Here is a 17,994-nt window from a genome sequence, read left to right on the forward strand (position 1 = left end):
AGAAGCCAGTCACACTCTCATTCACTCTTCCATTCATGCAGTCTCACAAGGATGAGATGCTACCTTGTAAGGAGCTGAGTAAGCTACACAACTTGTTGAGCAGCCACCACGGGTCCCAAGGAAAAAGTGTCCAAGGACCTGTGGGCGATATCCCGAAGGTAGAAGGAGGTAAAAGTGGTCTAGTTGCCCCAAACCCCTGCCTTCAGCACCTGTAACACGGAGAAGTTCTTGCGGAACGCAAGGGTTGGACCAATACCTCTAACTTCGTGGGCTCACGGACGAAGGGTACTGGTGTCGTCACTCCTGTCTGAAGAGTACGCCTTCCAGATTACCTCACGAAGCCAGAAAGAAGGTGTTTTCTTGGACACTTCCTTCTTGGTAACCCCGGTGCTAACGAAGAGGCGTTGACACTCAGGCCTGAGGTGACGAGTTCTCTTCAGATAGCGCCGTAGTACCCTCACAGGACAAAGCAGCATCTCGGTCGCATCGTTGTCAGTAAAGTCTTTCAGGGAGGAGATCGTGAATGACTCAAACCGATTGTCGGGGACCGAAGGGTTCTGAGTCTTCGCTACGAAGTCCAGGAAGAAATCGAGTGTCACTGATCCCCATCCCCTCGAGTGTTTAACATCGAAGGAAAGACCATGAAGTTCCCCTACTCTCTTCGCCGATGCCAGGGCCAGCAGAAAGACGGTCTTGAGGGTCAGATCCCTTTCTGACGACTCTCAGAGCGGCTCATAGGGTCTGCGAGTCAAACTCCTAAGGACGAGAGTCAAGACCCACCCCGGGGGGCCAGAGTTCCCTGGGTGGGCAAGACCTCTCGAAGCTCTTCATCAGAGGGGCATTTCCATGGAAGTGGAAATGTCCACTCCCTGCAGTTTAAGGACTAGGGCCAGAGCAGCTCTGTAGCCTTTAACTGCGGAGACGGACAAAAGCTTCTCTCGGCGAAGGAAGACAAGGAAATCCACTACCTGCTGAAGTGGCTCTGAGTGGAGAGATACCCAGTCCACGACATCAACCACAGAAGATGGACCACTTCCCCTGGTACACTGCTGCAGATGACTGTCTGAGGTACCCTGCCATATCTGTTGCTGCCCGGCGAGAAAAGCCTCTCACTCGCAAGAGATGGTGGGTAACAGCTAGCTGTGAAGACACAGGGACCGAAGCGATCGGAGGTACCATTCCACGTGTGGTTGGCACAGGAGGTTGTGCCAGGGGGGAATCTCTTGCGGTGCCCCGGCGAAAAGAGCCAGCAGGTCCGGATACCAAACGGCCTGAGGCCATTCGGGTGCCACCAGAATCATCCGAAGATTGCTGGTGACCAGCACCCTGCTGATCACCTTGCAAATCAGACAGAACAGGGGAAAGGTGTAGACGAAGAGGCTGTCCCACGGGTGTTGAAGTGCGTCCTCTGCAGCTGCCAATGGGTCCGGCACAACTGAGAAGAAAACCGTGAGTTTCCTTTTGTGCCAGGTGGCAAACAGATCCATGGCTGGACGCCCCCACAAGTCGAAGAGCCTTTCCGCCATGTCTGGGTGAAGAGACCATTCGGTCCCAATCACCTGATTCCGACGGCTGAGCTTGTCTGCCACTACGTTCCTCTTGCCTGGAATGTATCGACTGACAGCTCTACCGAGTGGGCTACGGCCCACTCGTGCACCTGCATCATCAACTGGTGCAACAGGAGGGACACTAGGCCCCCCCCTGTTTGTTGATGTATGCCACTACCGTGGTGTTGTTGCTCATCAACACCACTGAGTGTCCCATCACCCGTTCCCGGAACTCTTGGAGTGCGAGGAATGCCGCCTTGATCTCCAGGACGTTGATGTGAAGGTGCTTGTCGTGATGGTCCCACACACCTGCAGCCAGCAACTCCTCCAGGTGTGCGCCCCAACCCTCGGTCGATGCGTCTGAGAACAGCAGCATCTCCGGGGTGTGTGTGTGTGTGTGTGTGTGAAGAGGCACTCCTCTTACGAGGTTCCTGTCATCCAGCCACCAGGATAGGTCCTGCCTCACCTCTTCCGTGAGAGGGACGGGGAGGTATGGCGGGTCTCTTGCCTGTGACCAAGACTCCTTTAGCCTCCACTGAAGAGACTGCAGGTGAAGATGCCTGTGAGGGACTAACTTCTCTAGAGACGACAAGTGACCGATCACAACCTGCCACTGCTATGCTGGCTGCTCCTGTCAAGACAGGAACCGTTCGGCTGCCTCCCTGAACCTGCTGATCCGCGAGTCTGCGGGGAAGACTCACCCTGCTACCGTATCAATCAGCATGCCCAGGTACTTCATCCTCTGCTTGGGCTCGAGATCTGACTTCTCGAAGTTTACCACGATCCCTAGATTGCGGCAGAATTCGAGAAGTCGATCCCTGTCCTGTAGCAACTGTGACCGGGAGCTCACCAGGACCAGCCAATCGTCGAGATACCTCAGAAGACGTATCCAACCAAATGGGCCTAAGCTGTCACCAGTGTGAACACTCGCGTGAACACGTGTGGGGCGATTGAGAGACCGAAGCAAAGTGCCCTGAATTAGTACACCGTCCCATCAAGGATGAAGCGGAGGTACTTCCTGGAGGACTGATGGATGAGTATCTGGAAATATGCATCCTTCAGGTCCACCGAAAGCATAAAGTCGTTCTCATTCATGGAATCGAGCACGGACCGTGCCGTCTCCATCGTGAACCGAGTCTGGCGAACGAAACGGTTCAAAGGAGAGAGTCTATCACTGGGCACCAGCCCCCTGATGACTTCACCAGGAAAAGTCGGCTGTAGAAGCCCGGCGACTGATCCCGTACGATCTCCACAGCTCGTTTGCTCAGCATGACTTCTACCTCTCGCCGAAGCGCTACGTCCCTGGCAGAACCGGGAACGTATGTCTGCAGATGGACCGGGTGTGAAGTGAGGGGTGGCCGCGACTCGAAGGGTAGTAGATATCCCTCCCAAAGGACATCCACTATCCAGGTCTCAGCTCCGTAGCGCTGCCAAGTTGCCCAATGGCTCGCCAGGCACCCCCCAACTTCCGGCAGCAGGTGAGGGGGGAACGCCGTCCCTAGCGTTTCCCCTTCTTCAACTTCTTCTTCCCAGATCCACCTCAGGAGGAAGAGGACTGGGAGGAGGGCTGACGATCACTCCTTACCGCAGAAGTCGAAGCCTGGATCTTTCCTCTCAGCCTCGACGAGGAAGTCGTCTTGGCTGCAGAGGGAGTGATGTTTCCCAAGGAGGCCGCGACTCTGGACACTGTGAGGGACAACAGGTCCAGCCAGGAGACTGCTTGGAATGCTGCCATGGCAGTTGCTTCCAAGGCCTGTGCCTCTTGCTGTGAGAACCAGAGGTTCTCGGCCAGCAGGTGTTGAAGAGACACCCTGGAGTTAGCCTAGCTAGCTCCAGGTTAACCTGCTTGGGTGGCTGAGGGTCGTCCGATGGCACGTAGAACCACCTCTGTCATGGTAGAGGAGGGGGGAGCAGCTTGGTCAACCTGCCAGACCTAAGCAATCCCTCCTGTCCAGAGACAAGAGAGTTCACCTGACCCAGCACACCGTCAGCCAAAGCAGACAGGGGCAGACCCACTGTCATCCTGGGTTCCTTCTTAGGCCCCCGGAACAACTCCAGCCTCGATGGAGGCTCGGAGGGAGGGAGCACCAATCCTTCCCCGAGGTCGTTGTGGTGATGAATAAGCGCAATGACCTCTGCAAACTCACGTCCTCCTCCTTCCACAGGGAGAACCACAACAGACCCCTCTTGGTCTCCTCTAACCACTTGGGCGTACGATCTGCTTGGTCCCAAGACTGTGCCAGGCTCATAGGCCCTCGCGGTGGGACCGTGAGAAGCGCACTCCTCACGGTAACTCCTGATCGCCTCGCTCCTCCCAGTGTAGCCCAAGGAGGTTGAAGGGATAGGAGAGGCAGACCTGACGTTACCCCCCTGCCTACAAGCAGAGCCAGTGGGCTGGGGGGGGTGCAGGCGATCACCAACCCGCGGTGACGATTGGGCTGCAGGTCTAGTCCCGCGGTCTCCCTGGGGAGAGCCGCTGGACCGAGAACGGTAGTGACAGTCCCGAGCGTTAGGAGAGCTGCTACCTGTCAAGTAATCCGTTCGGTACCGGTGGGAGCAACAGTCGGGAGACCGGTAGAGTCTACTGGCACGGTGGGAGCATGCACCGTCCTCATGATGCGTCACAGTACCTGGCTCAGCCGAGACTGGGCCTGGTGACCGGGGATCGCTACGAGAGTGATCGCCGGTCTGGTGTGAGTCACCTGAGCAACTGCCACCAGTCTTCCTCCCCGTGCCTGGGTCCTGCCGGTGAGCAGGCTCAGCGGTCTGGACCCTGGCTGCGCGGTCACCCGCGGGCGACCGTACACTCGGTACTTCTTGCGAACGAGCGGCCGAGATGGTTCCCAATGCCGAGGCAGTGCCTCTGGCACCAGGAGAAGAGGTACCGATGGTAGCCGGTACTCCTCCAGTCCCCTTCTTCTTCTTCCTTGCGGAAGGAGGGACGGGCCCCATTTACGAGGGAACAGGAGGACCTGCGGAAGCCCCAACTGCCCCACCGGAGTGGGACAGACCCTTAGAGGTCTCTGAACGAGACTTCTTGGGGGGGGGGGGGGGGGGGGGGGGGGGGGGGGGGGGGGGGGGGGGGGGGGGGGGGGGGGGGGGGGAGGAGGAGGCCACCTTCTTCTCCCTTGGGCCTTGGAAGACGAAGGGGAAGAGGTGGCTGCAGACGACGACGATGAAGAAGACGACGACCACTTCCTCTTCTCCATTAGCTTCCTCAGGACCACAGTCAGGTCCTCCATCCAGGACAGAGCTGGGGCAGTTGCCGAAGGAACACCGGCCAGCTGCACCTGTCCGGAGGGACCTGCGGTGGGAGCAACAACACCACGGGCAGGAGCGGAGACAGCAAGATCTGGAACCAAAGCGGCGACGACTGGTACTGGCGGCGGGTCGAACAGGGAACTTTTCGGGCCCCGACAGTCAGGGGATGGGGCGAGGGCAGCGAAACCAGGCGGTGGGGTCGGCTCCTCTCGAGGCACAAATGGCAGCGGGGCCTGGACAGTAGCTGTAGGGGTCACCATCGCCACGTGCTGGGTGTAGACTAGGTGGGGAGGAGCGGAATACCCAAGCGTCGACACTGTTGTTGTCGTCGACATCATCAGGCCATGTGTCACCGGACCAGCACCCTGTGCAGCCAGGTGATACAGCAGCCCCTGAATACTCGGCATGCCTGAAAGTCCCAGCGAGTGCCAGACCTGCTCGAGGTCTCCGCCCGCTCAGCAATCACCCCTAAAGAGGTAAAGGTCGGGTTTGTGGGGGGGGGGGAAGCTTCCACCCCGAGCGAACGAAAGACCCTGAGTACAACTGCAAGTCGGGGTGCCGCGCCCCCTCCTTTGCACCCGACAGGTCGAGTGAAGAGGCGGAACACGACATGTTCCCCGAAGGGAAAGGAGCCATAAGCAGGAGCTGACTCGGAGGAAGGAGAGAAGAAGACGTGTCCATAACCAATGGTGTCGCTGGAGAACTTTCTGACAACACCTTGGCCAGTTTATGCGCTTCCTTCCTCCCCTCGTAGCACTCCCACCGCTCCTCCGACCAAGACACACATCTCGCCCTCGGCACCGAGTGCACAATTCATGAGGGTCAACCTTTTCAAGGGATCTAAAGGCCCAGCACTTATGGCCCTCCACACCAGGGCACAATCTCCGGCTGGCTGGGGGGCGGGGGGTCTCTCCGTCTTGTGGCTGCTCATTACACCACAAGAACACAATAAATCAAGTGAAAAAAAGGAATAATAAGTACTTACAGTCACACTCCAAGTACTACCAAAAATACCAATTACACAAGAAAGACTTCGTAGCGAAGGCGAAAGCAAATGACAATGGTGGGGAGAGCAGCGAACAACACGTCTGTCTCTGTCGGCGGCCAAAAGCAAAGTGAATGTTTACCCTCCAGTTGGGCGGGACTCCCGACCATCAAACAAGCAGTTAACCCTTTAACGCCGATTGGACATATTAAACGTCGACGAAAATTGTTTGTCGGGTGCCAAATGGACGTATGGTACATCGATATACAAAAGTTTTTTAAAAAATTCGCGGAAAAAGTTATAGGCCTATTATGCAAAAACTTTGAATCACACGCCTTGGGGGATGCTGGGAGCTCACAGATCAAGGTGTTGTTTTGTTTACTATCGTTACCCTGGCGCGCAAGCGCGAATTTCTTTCTTCTCGCACTAAAAAGCATCAGCGACACATCTCAGAAATTATTTCGTCACTATGACATAATTTTTGCACCATTTTATATTAGCCGTTACATAAAGTTTTACATATGGAAAAGTGAGCAATTTCATGTAGAATAAAACAAAAAACAACCCATGGTTGTAGCTTTTATCAGTTTTGAAATATTTTCATATAAATAACGATAAGTAGAAAAAATTCATCCTTCGGTCAACTTTAACTCGACCGAAATGGTGGAAAACTTACAGTCTACTAATATTCAATCAATTACAGGCAGGCCCCGGGTTACGACGGTCTCGGCTTACGACGTTCCGAGGTTACGACGACTTTCAATTATATTCATCAGAAATTATTTCTAGGGTTACGAGGCATGTTCCAGGGTTACGACGCATGTTCCAGAGTTACGACACCTACAAATGCTGATCTAACAGATGAAATATGACACCAAAAATGCAAAATAATCAATATTTAAAGGTTTTTTTGATGAAAAATGCAATTAGAATGCAGTTTACATAGTTTTGAATGCACCTAAAGCATTAAAAGTATGGTTTTCTTAGGATTTTTGACAATGTTCCGGCTTACGACGATTTTCGGCTTACGACGCGTCTCAAGAACGGAACCCTCGTCGAACCCGGGGACTCCCTGTACCTTCATTTTGTAACAAACGGGAAGTCTCTAGCACAATATTTCGATTTATGGTGAATTTTTTAAAACTGCTTTTATTTACGTACGCGCATTACGAATTCATGCATCATTTTGTGATAATATTTTCTGTGTTGCCTTGATTGTTTTACAATGCCGGCATATGGGAGACGATTTTTAAAATACCGCTTCGGCGTTTAAGGGTTAACTAACGAACTACCTTGTTCGAAATCTTACGACCGGTCCAGCTGCCGCTGTAAGTATATTCCATATGTAAAGGACCAAGGGTTTGTATTATGTCAGAACAATTATGCTTTTCACAAAAAATTAGCATAAACGATGAACAAAATCATAAGTACATCCGGTGATGCACAGCTAACTTGAGATAGATGGAGAGAATGTTTATATTTTTCAGGAATAATGGAAATTATTATTTTAAGTCATCAGGTGTTGTGATATTATTGAGAGAGAAGTCAAAGAGAAGTAAAATCTTTACTATAAATATGTAAAAGCAGTATCAATGAACATAAAAAATAAAATGTTATTTTACAATAAATTTAACAATGATAAAACATGACAACATTCAAATATAATACAGTAATTGAAAAGTCTTACTTGAGCCAGTATTCGGCATGCTGAGTAAGACAATAGAGAGGAGACGGAAATGGTGGTGGGTTATTTGGTGGGAGAGTGGGCTCTGCTTCCTACTGACTTACCAGCAGGGCTGGGTTAATTACTCGCCCGTTTCTTTCACTTACACTCGATTTGCCCAAATCACTTCTTTTTGTTACTGTAAAATACTTATCCATGACAGTTGCTTTTTACGATTTTTTAGCATTGTAAAAGTAACTCAGCTTCATAATAAACACAATGGTGCTGTGTTTAACTTCTGCATGCATTCGATTGTTTGTTTAAATGACTTCTTGTGAAACATTATTTAATCTCTTTTTCCTTTTCTTATAGTACTTGCATTCTTTATTGATTACTTGTTTGCAAAATCCTAATGTTCATTTTAAATTCTGCTGTTTGCCAAAAGTAAGTTGGTGTATTGTGGCATAATTAATCTCTTTCTTGCACTTAAGATCCAAGAGTAAACACGTCAACACTCATACACGCCGAGTACTCTCTCTCACAATCGGACATGCACACTATCCATTCCTATAATTATCCTTGTAAAATATGAATTTTGTTATCAACCTTTGCCTTCTGCAACCATTTTGGTTTCCTCAAAGGGTTCCCACCTCTCCTCCTCCACCCAGCTGGCCATGGACCATTTTCACCAAACAGTTCGTAAATTGCATAAAAAAAAATTGTCAGAAATTTTGCGACATATGAGAACATTTTATTACTTTACACTTAATTGAACTTTTGAGCACATTAATGACAGGAAAAAGTGAAAATAGTTAATTTTTTTTTTTAGGTTGGCTGGAATGAATTATCCTGATTCCCTTTATTTATTATGGGATATTTGCTTCATATTTTGAACAAATCGCATTTCGAACAGCCTTCTGGAATGGATTAAGTTCGAAGTCAGAGGTACTACTGTACTAAGAACAGAAATTAGCAGCAACAATAATCTTTATTCCATGAACAAATGTAATTCTTCCTCAGCATGAGCTTCACCCAACATACCGTGGACCAGAGAGACAGGTTTCATTTCTATTTTAATGGTGCAAGGAGCTCACACTCATGGTATGGTACACAGGAAGTCCTCAGTTAACGGCAGACTTGGTTGATGGCAATCCAGTTTTATGGCGGTTGTCTAGAACCATAAAATCGGCAATTTATGGCGCCATATAGGGCTAAGTTTTGGTTATCGGTGCCATAAGGTGCCGATAATAGAGTTATGGCACCATAACACATACCTAACAGAGGCCCCATTAACCGAAACTCAGCGCCATAAATTGCATAGTTTCAGTTAATGGCAGTTTTCGCTTATCGGCATCTGACCATGAACGGAACCCGCGCCAATAACCAGGGACTTCCTATATTGCCTCTACAATGAGCAGTATTAAAATATGGGGACTAGGTGAAGGGTCCTACCAGAAAAAAATGACTAGCAAAATTAAGACTTCCAAAGAATTACCAAATATTCACAAACATACATGTATGTGCATATATAGTCATACCACACACTAAAATGAATTCAGATATAAATCACAAAACAGATTTAAAGAGAAATAAATCATATACCGTGCTGACATTCTGCATGATAATGTCTACCACCAAAAAGAGTGCAATCACCTTAACACTAAATTCCTTGGACAATCTTCCGGATATGCTATAAGTGCTGTGTGATGAACTGAATAGACAGATGACAAAATGCAAAGCCATGGTTTCAACTCATCTAGAAGCCATACCAATGTACAAGTAGTTTCTGAAAGAAATGACATAAAAATATAACATACTGTAAAAACATTTTACATAAATCAAGACGCCCAAATGCCATGAATGTTATGATGATGTTAGTATAGAAACAATTACTAATACCAAAATCAGTAGGTTCCTCTTCAATCATTAACACTCAATTCTAAAAATCTTAAAATTGAAAAATTTTATAAAGTAATTTATATTTTTCCCACCATACAAACCTGAGTCTTTACATATGCGATTAAATTTCAGCAAGCTGTAAATCTGGCCATTAAACTTTTTACAAGGTGGTTATGGTGACTGTTAGCAAAGGTAGGGGCAGAAGTCTACGCACTTGACCTTTTTGGCCCAGGTAAGAGAATGTAACCTGAGGTCTTTATGTAAAGACCTCAGGTTTGCATGTTAGGAAAAATAAAAATTCTTAAAAATTTTTCATTCTGTTCAACACAAATACAAACTCTTGGTTTTAACATATGGGAGACTTACTTTTGGAGGGAGGACTCTAAGTAAATCTCTGAACTGACAGGTGGTTTGGCTCACATGGACACTACTATCTTCCTGGTCATAAAAAAAGATGCTCAATTGTCAGACTTCTGGGCATTTCAAATTAAGGGAAAGTAATATCCCTGATTCGAAAAGGCTTGGATGAACCCACAGTGTCACATACTATAAGCTAAGAATAACTAATTGGCTTGCTTATGGTCAGTCCCTCTCTCTCCTTGCTAGAGAGAAAGAAGGATTTGCATCCCTAATCCAAATAAAACTGGATTATAGATAGGATACTCAGTCATGCACGTCAGTCCAGTACATGATGGCTCATTCACTGTTCCTCTGTCCACCAAAAGAGGGGGGAGGATAGGAGTCCAGTCCCGCACACACCTCTTTACAGCTGCACACCTTAAGCAAGATGCAACCTGTCCCTCAAGAGCTGGATGAAACACATGACTTACTGAGTATCCACCATAGGCTCGTAGGAAAAAGGAGTCAAAGGACTTATGGGCAACTTCCCAAAGTAAAGGGGATGAATGTTCATGTAAATGATTACATTCCATCCTAGTATGTACTTGACCAACAGGTTCTTCCTGAGTGCAATGGACAGACCAATGACCCTGCCCTTGAGTCTTGCCCGAAACATACTGATGTCCACCAGGAAGTTGTGGGGTACACTTGTTTGATCATCTCCCTAGTCAAAGAAATGACCATTGGACATGGTTTCTCAGGCAACTCGAAGCTAACGAACAAGTCATTGACATTGAGTTGAAAATTTAGTTTACGGATGCAACATAGGTTCATACTTCATCTTTCTTGTGATGTCTAGTTGGCCACTGTACTGAATGTACTTCTGCTTGCCCTTGTACCTGCACTGCCATAGAGTAGATGAAAGGACACTACACCGTTTTAGTGCTTGCTATCAAAATGAGGAAAGTCTATCTTGGAATCTGAGACTTTTGAAAGACAAACAAAAACTGTGTTTAAGTTCTGAAAGACTAACAAGAACTGTTAGGTGTCATACTGTCATTGGTGCCACAGCACCATAAAAGGAGAATAATCTATCTCACTGATCACCTTCGATACATGTAGAATGAGTAGGTAGATCAGAACAAAGCCACCTTTAGGAAGTTGATAAAAGAAAGACCATGTTCAAGCTTCTTCAGAAGTTGAACAAATTCTGGAAGTCCATGGTCCAAGATAAACTATCGTTATCTCCTGACTTCATCTTGTTTGTGATGCTTGGTTGGCCACTGTACTGAATGTACTTCTGCCTGCATGTACTTGCATTGCCATAGAGTAGATGAAAGGAAACTAGGCCATTTGGTGACCATGGCACTACTACATAATGTGATGATGTTGCTACTACACTGAGGAAAATCTATCTTGGATTTCGAGACTCTTGAAAGACTTACAAGAACTATGTTTAAGTTCTGAAAGACTAACAAGAACTGTGTTTTAAATTCCCAGAAAGGAAGCTTTCTACCTTGGTCAATGTTCTGAAGAATAAAAATTCTCTAGAGGAAGGTAGTGAAACTATGGCACTAAATTAGTGTCAGTGCTATAAAGGAGTACCTATTTGGACACTGAGGCTCCTGAAGCTCTCTTAAGAGCCACAAATCAAGTCAAAAGAAGCTCCTAGACACCACTTCTAGACATAGTATGAACCAAGAGCAAGTTGTTGGAACTTAGTTTGGAGGTGCAGATAGCTATATCTGTTCATATAACAATCTAAGGTAGCCACCTATATGTGTTTGTTTTCGTTCCTCACTCCCTTTGCTAGAGTATGCTTTTTGTATGATAAATAAATGATTTACTAATATTCAAATATTAATATTAATGTAAACAGCAATATTATAAATTCATTAAAGAAAATACTAGTATAGTGAATTAGTAAGATTTTAGTTTATAAATTAAAACATATAAGAATGAAGAAAAACCCATTCTACAACACATCTTTCTCTTTAGATCCAGATACTACGCTGAGGTCCTGAGCTGTCAAATATGTCAAGTAATGTGACAGGAAGGGGGGGGAGCATGTTGCCAATTAACATTCATGTAACTTTTCTCTCTCTCTCTCTCTCACTGAAATGACAGAATGTTTATGGTACATGTATGTATAATATGCTTATTAATATTTTCAAATAATACTAATATAACTTTAATTACAAAATTCATATGTGATTGTATTTTAACCCTTGAACGCCGTAGCAGTATTTTAAAAATCTTCTCCCGTATGCCGGCGGTGTTCGCGAGTGAGCGCCGAAGCGGAACAAATATTTTTTCAAAAAATCACAGCACGCTTAGTTTTAAAGATTAAGAGTTCATTTTTGGCTCCTTTTTTTGTCATTGCCTGAAGTTTAGTATGCAACCATCAGAAATGAAAAAACTATCATTATCATATATAAATATTGGGATATATGACAGCGCGAAAAAAAATTTCATATATGATTGTATACAAATCGTGCTGTGAGCAAAACGGTTAAAGCTAAGGATTTAATTTTTTTTTATTGTACACTGAATTTCAATCTTTTTGGTATATAACTGTAAAAAGATCAAGGCAACACAGGGAAAATATCACAAAATGATGCATGAATTCGTAATGCGCGGACGTAAAAAAAAGCCGTTTTCAAAAATTCACCATAAATTGAAATATTGTGCTAGAGACTTCCCATTTGTTGCAAAATGAAGGTAATTGATTGAATATTACTAGACTTTTTGTGTTGTAGCTTACAATTGCAGTTTTCGACCATTTTAGTCAAGTTAAAGTTGACCGAAGGTCGAATTTTTTCTATTTATCATGATTTAGATGAAAATATTTCAAAACTGATAAAAGCTACAACCATAGGTTGTTTTTAGTTGTATTCTACATGAAATTGTCCACATTTTCATATATAAAACTTTATGTAACGGCTAATTAAAAATGGTACAAACATTACGACAATCGGACAAAAAAAATTATGATTCTTTCAGAAGAGTTACCGGGCAGACGTAAGGAAAAAGTTTATTTCATAAATTCACCATAAATCGAAATATTGTGCTAGAGACTTCCAATTTCTTGCAAAATAAAGGTAAATGATTGAATATTACTAGAATGAAAGAGTTTTAGCTTACAATTGTGTTTTTCGACCATTTCAGTTGAGTGAAAGTTGACCAAAGGTTGAAATTTTGGCACTTATTGTTATTTATATGAAAATATTTCAAAACTGATATAAGTTACAACCATGAGTTATTTTTTATTGTATTCTACATGAAATTGTGCACATTTTCATATATAATACTCCAAGTAACGGCTAATATAAAATGGTGCAAAAATTATGTCAAAGTAACAAAATAATTTCTGAGATGTGTCGCTGATACTTTCTAGTGCGAGAAGAAAGAAATTTGTGCTTGCACGCCCGGGTAACGATTATAAACAAAACAACGCCTTGATCCTTGAGCTCCCAGCATCCTCCAAGGCGTGTGATTCAAAAGTTTTTGCCTAGTAGGCCTATAACTATTTTTCTGCGAATTTAAAAAAAAAAAATTTTTTATATCGATGTACCATACGTCCAATCGGCACCCAACAGACAATTTATATCGACGTTTAATACGTCCAATTGGAGTTAAAGGGTTAAAGAAACTAAACAATCTTTTGATTTCACTCTTTTAAATAAGATAACTCTCTCTCTCTCCCCACAAGATACGTATGTCATAGTGGTAACTCTCTCCCTCCGTTTTGGCTGGAAGTGTTAGAAGTGTATGTAGTATATATCTTTAAGGGTACTACTACATTTTCTGATAAAATAATAATTTAAAGTACAGGCAGCCCTCGGTTAGCGGCAGGGGATCCGTTCCTGGCCGCCGACGCTAAGTGATTTTCGACGCTAAGCGATTTTAAAGCCCACGGCCGCCGCACACCTTCTTTCAAAATTCTAGACCAGTTAACAGCGCCCTGACCAGTCAAACAGCGCCGTAATCCCGCGATGGCGCAATAAGAAAAATTATATTTATGCAGTACGTATAGTACTAAGGAATTTACTGTACAGTAGTACTGTACAGTACATTATAGTATTATAAATATTGTAAAGTGAAAAAAGCCTAGCTTTAATCCTTTGGTTGTCTAGAGTATGTAAAGATAAAATAAGGTTTTATAAGTACAGTGTACAGGTACCTGTAGTGTTCAAGTTATGATAATTCGTCTTACGATAATCCGATTTTATGAGAGAACAAATTACAATAGCCTAACTTTATCCCATCTTCTAGTTACATAAGTTCAAAAACAGCAAAAAAGAATTATGAAAGTATGGTTTTAACGTTATACTCATTGCGTAAACGTGTACAGCCATGAACAACCGAAGGAGAAAAGACTTTTTTCTTTTTTTATTTCTAGATACAACCGAATTCGATAACACCCTTTTGGCTTGTATTTCAATCATTGTACTATAGTACACTATTACCATAGTTGTTATAAATGACGTTGTGTAGAATAGAACTGAGATATCTTAAATGCAATAACTTTATTCGCAAAAGATCAAAGTTCAATCGGGAAATAAGGATAAAACTCCAGTAAACGTATGCAACAAGGATAAAACTCCAGTAAACGTATGCCATCAAACATAACCATAGATAAAATAGAGATAAAATCATTTTAATCAAAACTACTGTGCTTGAAAGAACACATTTAATGTTGGTTTCACGCCGATATAAGATAAATAACGTAAAGTTCGTATTACGATGTTATAAAGGAAAATTGCGAACAGAATCACATAATTTTTTTACGCAATAAAACATGCCGCCAACGGAATCTATTAACGCAAAAAAAAATGAGTTCACAATCACAACGAGACATATTAAATTCATATTTCCACCTAAAAACAAGTCGTATAAGGAAAAATAACCTTGTCTCATATAAGTCAAGTAGTATATCTAGATATTCATTTATGCTAACTAGAAGCACGAAAAATTGCTCAGAATTGCGTTAAATATGGCGAAACAAACTCGTATTTGCCATCAGCTGATTTGAAACCAAAACATTGGCCGCTCCGCGGAATACTGGCTTAGATTTGCCGTAGTATTTTATAATACAATAATATGAGAATACATACAATATTATAGGGTACAGTGAAGTCATGTATAACTTTTTAAAGGATTTATGGAAAAGATGCATAATTAATAAAATAGCACCATGCATTTCTCGGAACAGTGGCGGACAAGAACGAACATGAAAAAACATCCTCTGACAACGTGGAGGGTAGTTACAAAAGCTGCCTTAATTTGTATCATTTATGTACAAAAATAAAAATACCCTATACGTAATATACTTTCATACACATTTTAAACATAAAAGCATGAACATTTATAAAATAGACACATCGATTGCTAAATTTGCACTCTTTTCAACTTGATATTTTCGGAAGAGCGGCAGGTGGCAGCTCACAAGAACGAACATGAAAAAACATTGTATTTGATAACATGAAGGGCAGTTCAAAAGCTGCCTTTGTATCATATTTCTGTGCAGAAATAAAAATGCCCTATACGTAACATATTTTCATACACATTTTAAACATAAAAGTATGAACATTTATAAATCAACACATCCATAACTAAATTTGCACTCATTTAACTCTACATTTTCGGCATAGAACAGCGTCAGAGGCATATATTTTACCCTAATACCTATGTAATAACTCTCAATACAATTTTTTAATATTATTTGCATGACCTTTATGGGCTGAACGGTATTTCTAGAAATTTATGTACTTGTTAGACATAACGGCGCTAACGGCGCTGTTGACAGAAAATTGTGCGGTAAAAATACCTCAAAATGCCTTATTTTTTTAATGAATATTTTTTATGAGAGCCGTAAAACCGATTTGCCGCTGAGTGATTGCGCCGTTAACCGCGGCCCGCCTCTACTAATTTTCAAATAATATTAATTTTAATGAGATTAAACAATAACAATAAAATTTCTCTCTCTCTCTCTCTCTCTCTCTCTCTCTCTCTTTTACTTACGTATGTTTACAGGCATCCCTGGTTATCGGCAGGGGTGCCATTCTCGATAGGGTGCTGATAAGCGAAAACCGCCATTAACTGAAACTCGGTGATTTATGCCGCATATGGCGCCGAGTTTCGTTTAATGGCGTTTCCTTTAGGTATGTTATGGCACCATAATTCTACTATCAGCACCTTATGGTGGAGTGGTGGCCGTGAGTTTGATTCTCGAGCATTCCATTGAGGAGTCAGAGATGTGTATTTCTGGTGATAGAAGTTCACTCTCAACGTGGTTCGGAAGTCACGTGAAGCCGTTGGTCCAGTTACTGAATAACCACTGGTTCCATGCAACGTAAAAACACCATACACACAAATTTATGGCGCCGATAACTAAAACTCTGCCCATTATGGTGCCACAAATTGCCAATTTCTAGCCCCATAAAACCATTTAACTGTTAACCAAGTCCGCCGATAACCGGGGACTGAACGTATTTGTTTTGTAGTACGATAAATAAATGATTTACATAACTATTTTTCAAATATTAAAAGGATTAAAAGGATTAGTAAAAGAAATAGCAATTCCCTTCCCAGTCTTTTTATCCATTTTGAGAAAGGAGTAAATGACAGTATGATATACAAATTGGCAGAGGGGAAGGAATGTTGCCCAAAGACGTTCATTTCAATCTTTTGATATCGTAAGAAGTTTCTCTCTCTCTCTCTCTCTCTCTCTCTCTCTCTCTCTCTCTCTCTCTCTCTCTCTCTCTCTCTCTCTCTCTCTCTCTCTCTTTTCATTATTATTCTGTCTCAGGAATAATTCATAATTTCACTCTTGATGGTCAGATATATATATGAAGGTCCCAATTCAATGCTCTCTCTCTCTCTCTCTCTCTCTCTCTCTCTCTCTCTCTCTCTCTCTCTCTCTCTCTCTGTGTGGGTGTGTTATTGGCTGCATACATTTATTTTTAATGGTAAAATATTTATGATGACTTTGAAATTATATTTAATAATATATTTACTAATAATATAATCTCAAAGATTAATATAGTAATAGGATAGTAATTTAAGGAATATTTGAAGTAGGATGTTATTCAAGGAACACACTTGGTATTTGAACTTTCATGATGGGCAGTTATAAGCATTTTTAGAGGGGGTTCAAGTATTTGCGGGTTTTAACTATTCGTGGGTGGTCTGGTATACAACATCTGCGAATACGTGGGGGGTGAACTGCAAACATCATCGATATAAAAGTTTTGGCCTAAAGAAATGGCATAAGATAAGAGGAATTACTTTTCAGGACAAAACTATAATGGTAGCTCACAAAATGCCTATGAATGACGAACATCCACGAATTACTTTTAAGGCAATTGTTTAACGACGTCCAGTGAATCGCCCACCCCTAAACAACACTGATGTAAAAGCTGGGCCTAACAAAAGCTACATGATTTACTTTTCATGACAAAACTATACAAGCAACTCACAAGAAGTCTAGGTAAAAAAAATGGACATAAGTTGCCCAGCATTTAGCCTAAAGAATGACAAAACATTTAGAAATTACTTTGAGGCAATAAACAGTTTGTGAGTATTCAACTCTGAAAACACCATGAATTTAATACTTGTGAATTTCATATTAACGCAAAACTATGTACCAGAGGTTTAAAAGTACAGGCGGTCCCCGGGTTACGACGGGGGTTCCATTCTTAAGACGCGTCGTAACCCGAAAATCGTCGTAAGCCGGAACGACGTTCTTGAAAACATGTCCACAGGGAAAATTTCACTACTAATTTGCAATTTTTCTTAGGGCCGTATCTCTAAAATTATCACTAATTTACTTTTTTTCATGTGCAACACTGTGTATTCACAAATTACTGTATATTTTCATTAAAATACAAGAGAGAGAGAGAGAGAGAGAGAGAGAGAGAGAGAGAGAGAGAGAGAGAGAGAGTGAGAATAACTCCTTAGGTTTCAATAGATTGAAATGAACGCTGTAGGCAACTTTTTCCCCCTCCCATAAATACATATATTTCTCCAGAGAAGAGAAAGAAAAGAGAGGACTGTGCAATTATGTTTGTCTGTCTATCAATTCTTTTGCTGAGAGCGAGAGAGATAAAAGGAAGAAATAGAAACACCAAATGTATAACAAGTATCTTGTGGAGAAGAGAGAGAGAGAGAGAGAGAGAGAGAGAGAGAGAGAAGAGAGAGAGAGAGAGAGAGAGAGAGAGTTGTCCTTACAGTAGTTTAAAAGAGAGAAATGGAATGATTATTGTAATTAAAATACTCAGATATGAATTTTGTACTTA

General features: G+C 43.0%; 1 protein-coding gene across 1 annotated transcript in view; it reads right to left on the reverse strand.

Moving 5' to 3' along the window:
- LOC135202102 (gamma-tubulin complex component 5-like) overlaps window positions 1-17,994 on the reverse strand; it is a 348,462-nt gene that overhangs the window by 140,402 nt on the left and 190,066 nt on the right. Inside the window, exon 7 of the mRNA XM_064231354.1 lies at window positions 9,110-9,242. Coding sequence (XP_064087424.1) covers window positions 9,110-9,242 — 133 coding nt within the window. The remainder of the gene's footprint in view (window positions 1-9,109; window positions 9,243-17,994) is intronic.

Source organism: Macrobrachium nipponense, chromosome 30, assembly GCF_015104395.2.
Source record: "Macrobrachium nipponense isolate FS-2020 chromosome 30, ASM1510439v2, whole genome shotgun sequence".
NCBI lineage: Eukaryota > Metazoa > Arthropoda > Malacostraca > Decapoda > Palaemonidae > Macrobrachium > Macrobrachium nipponense.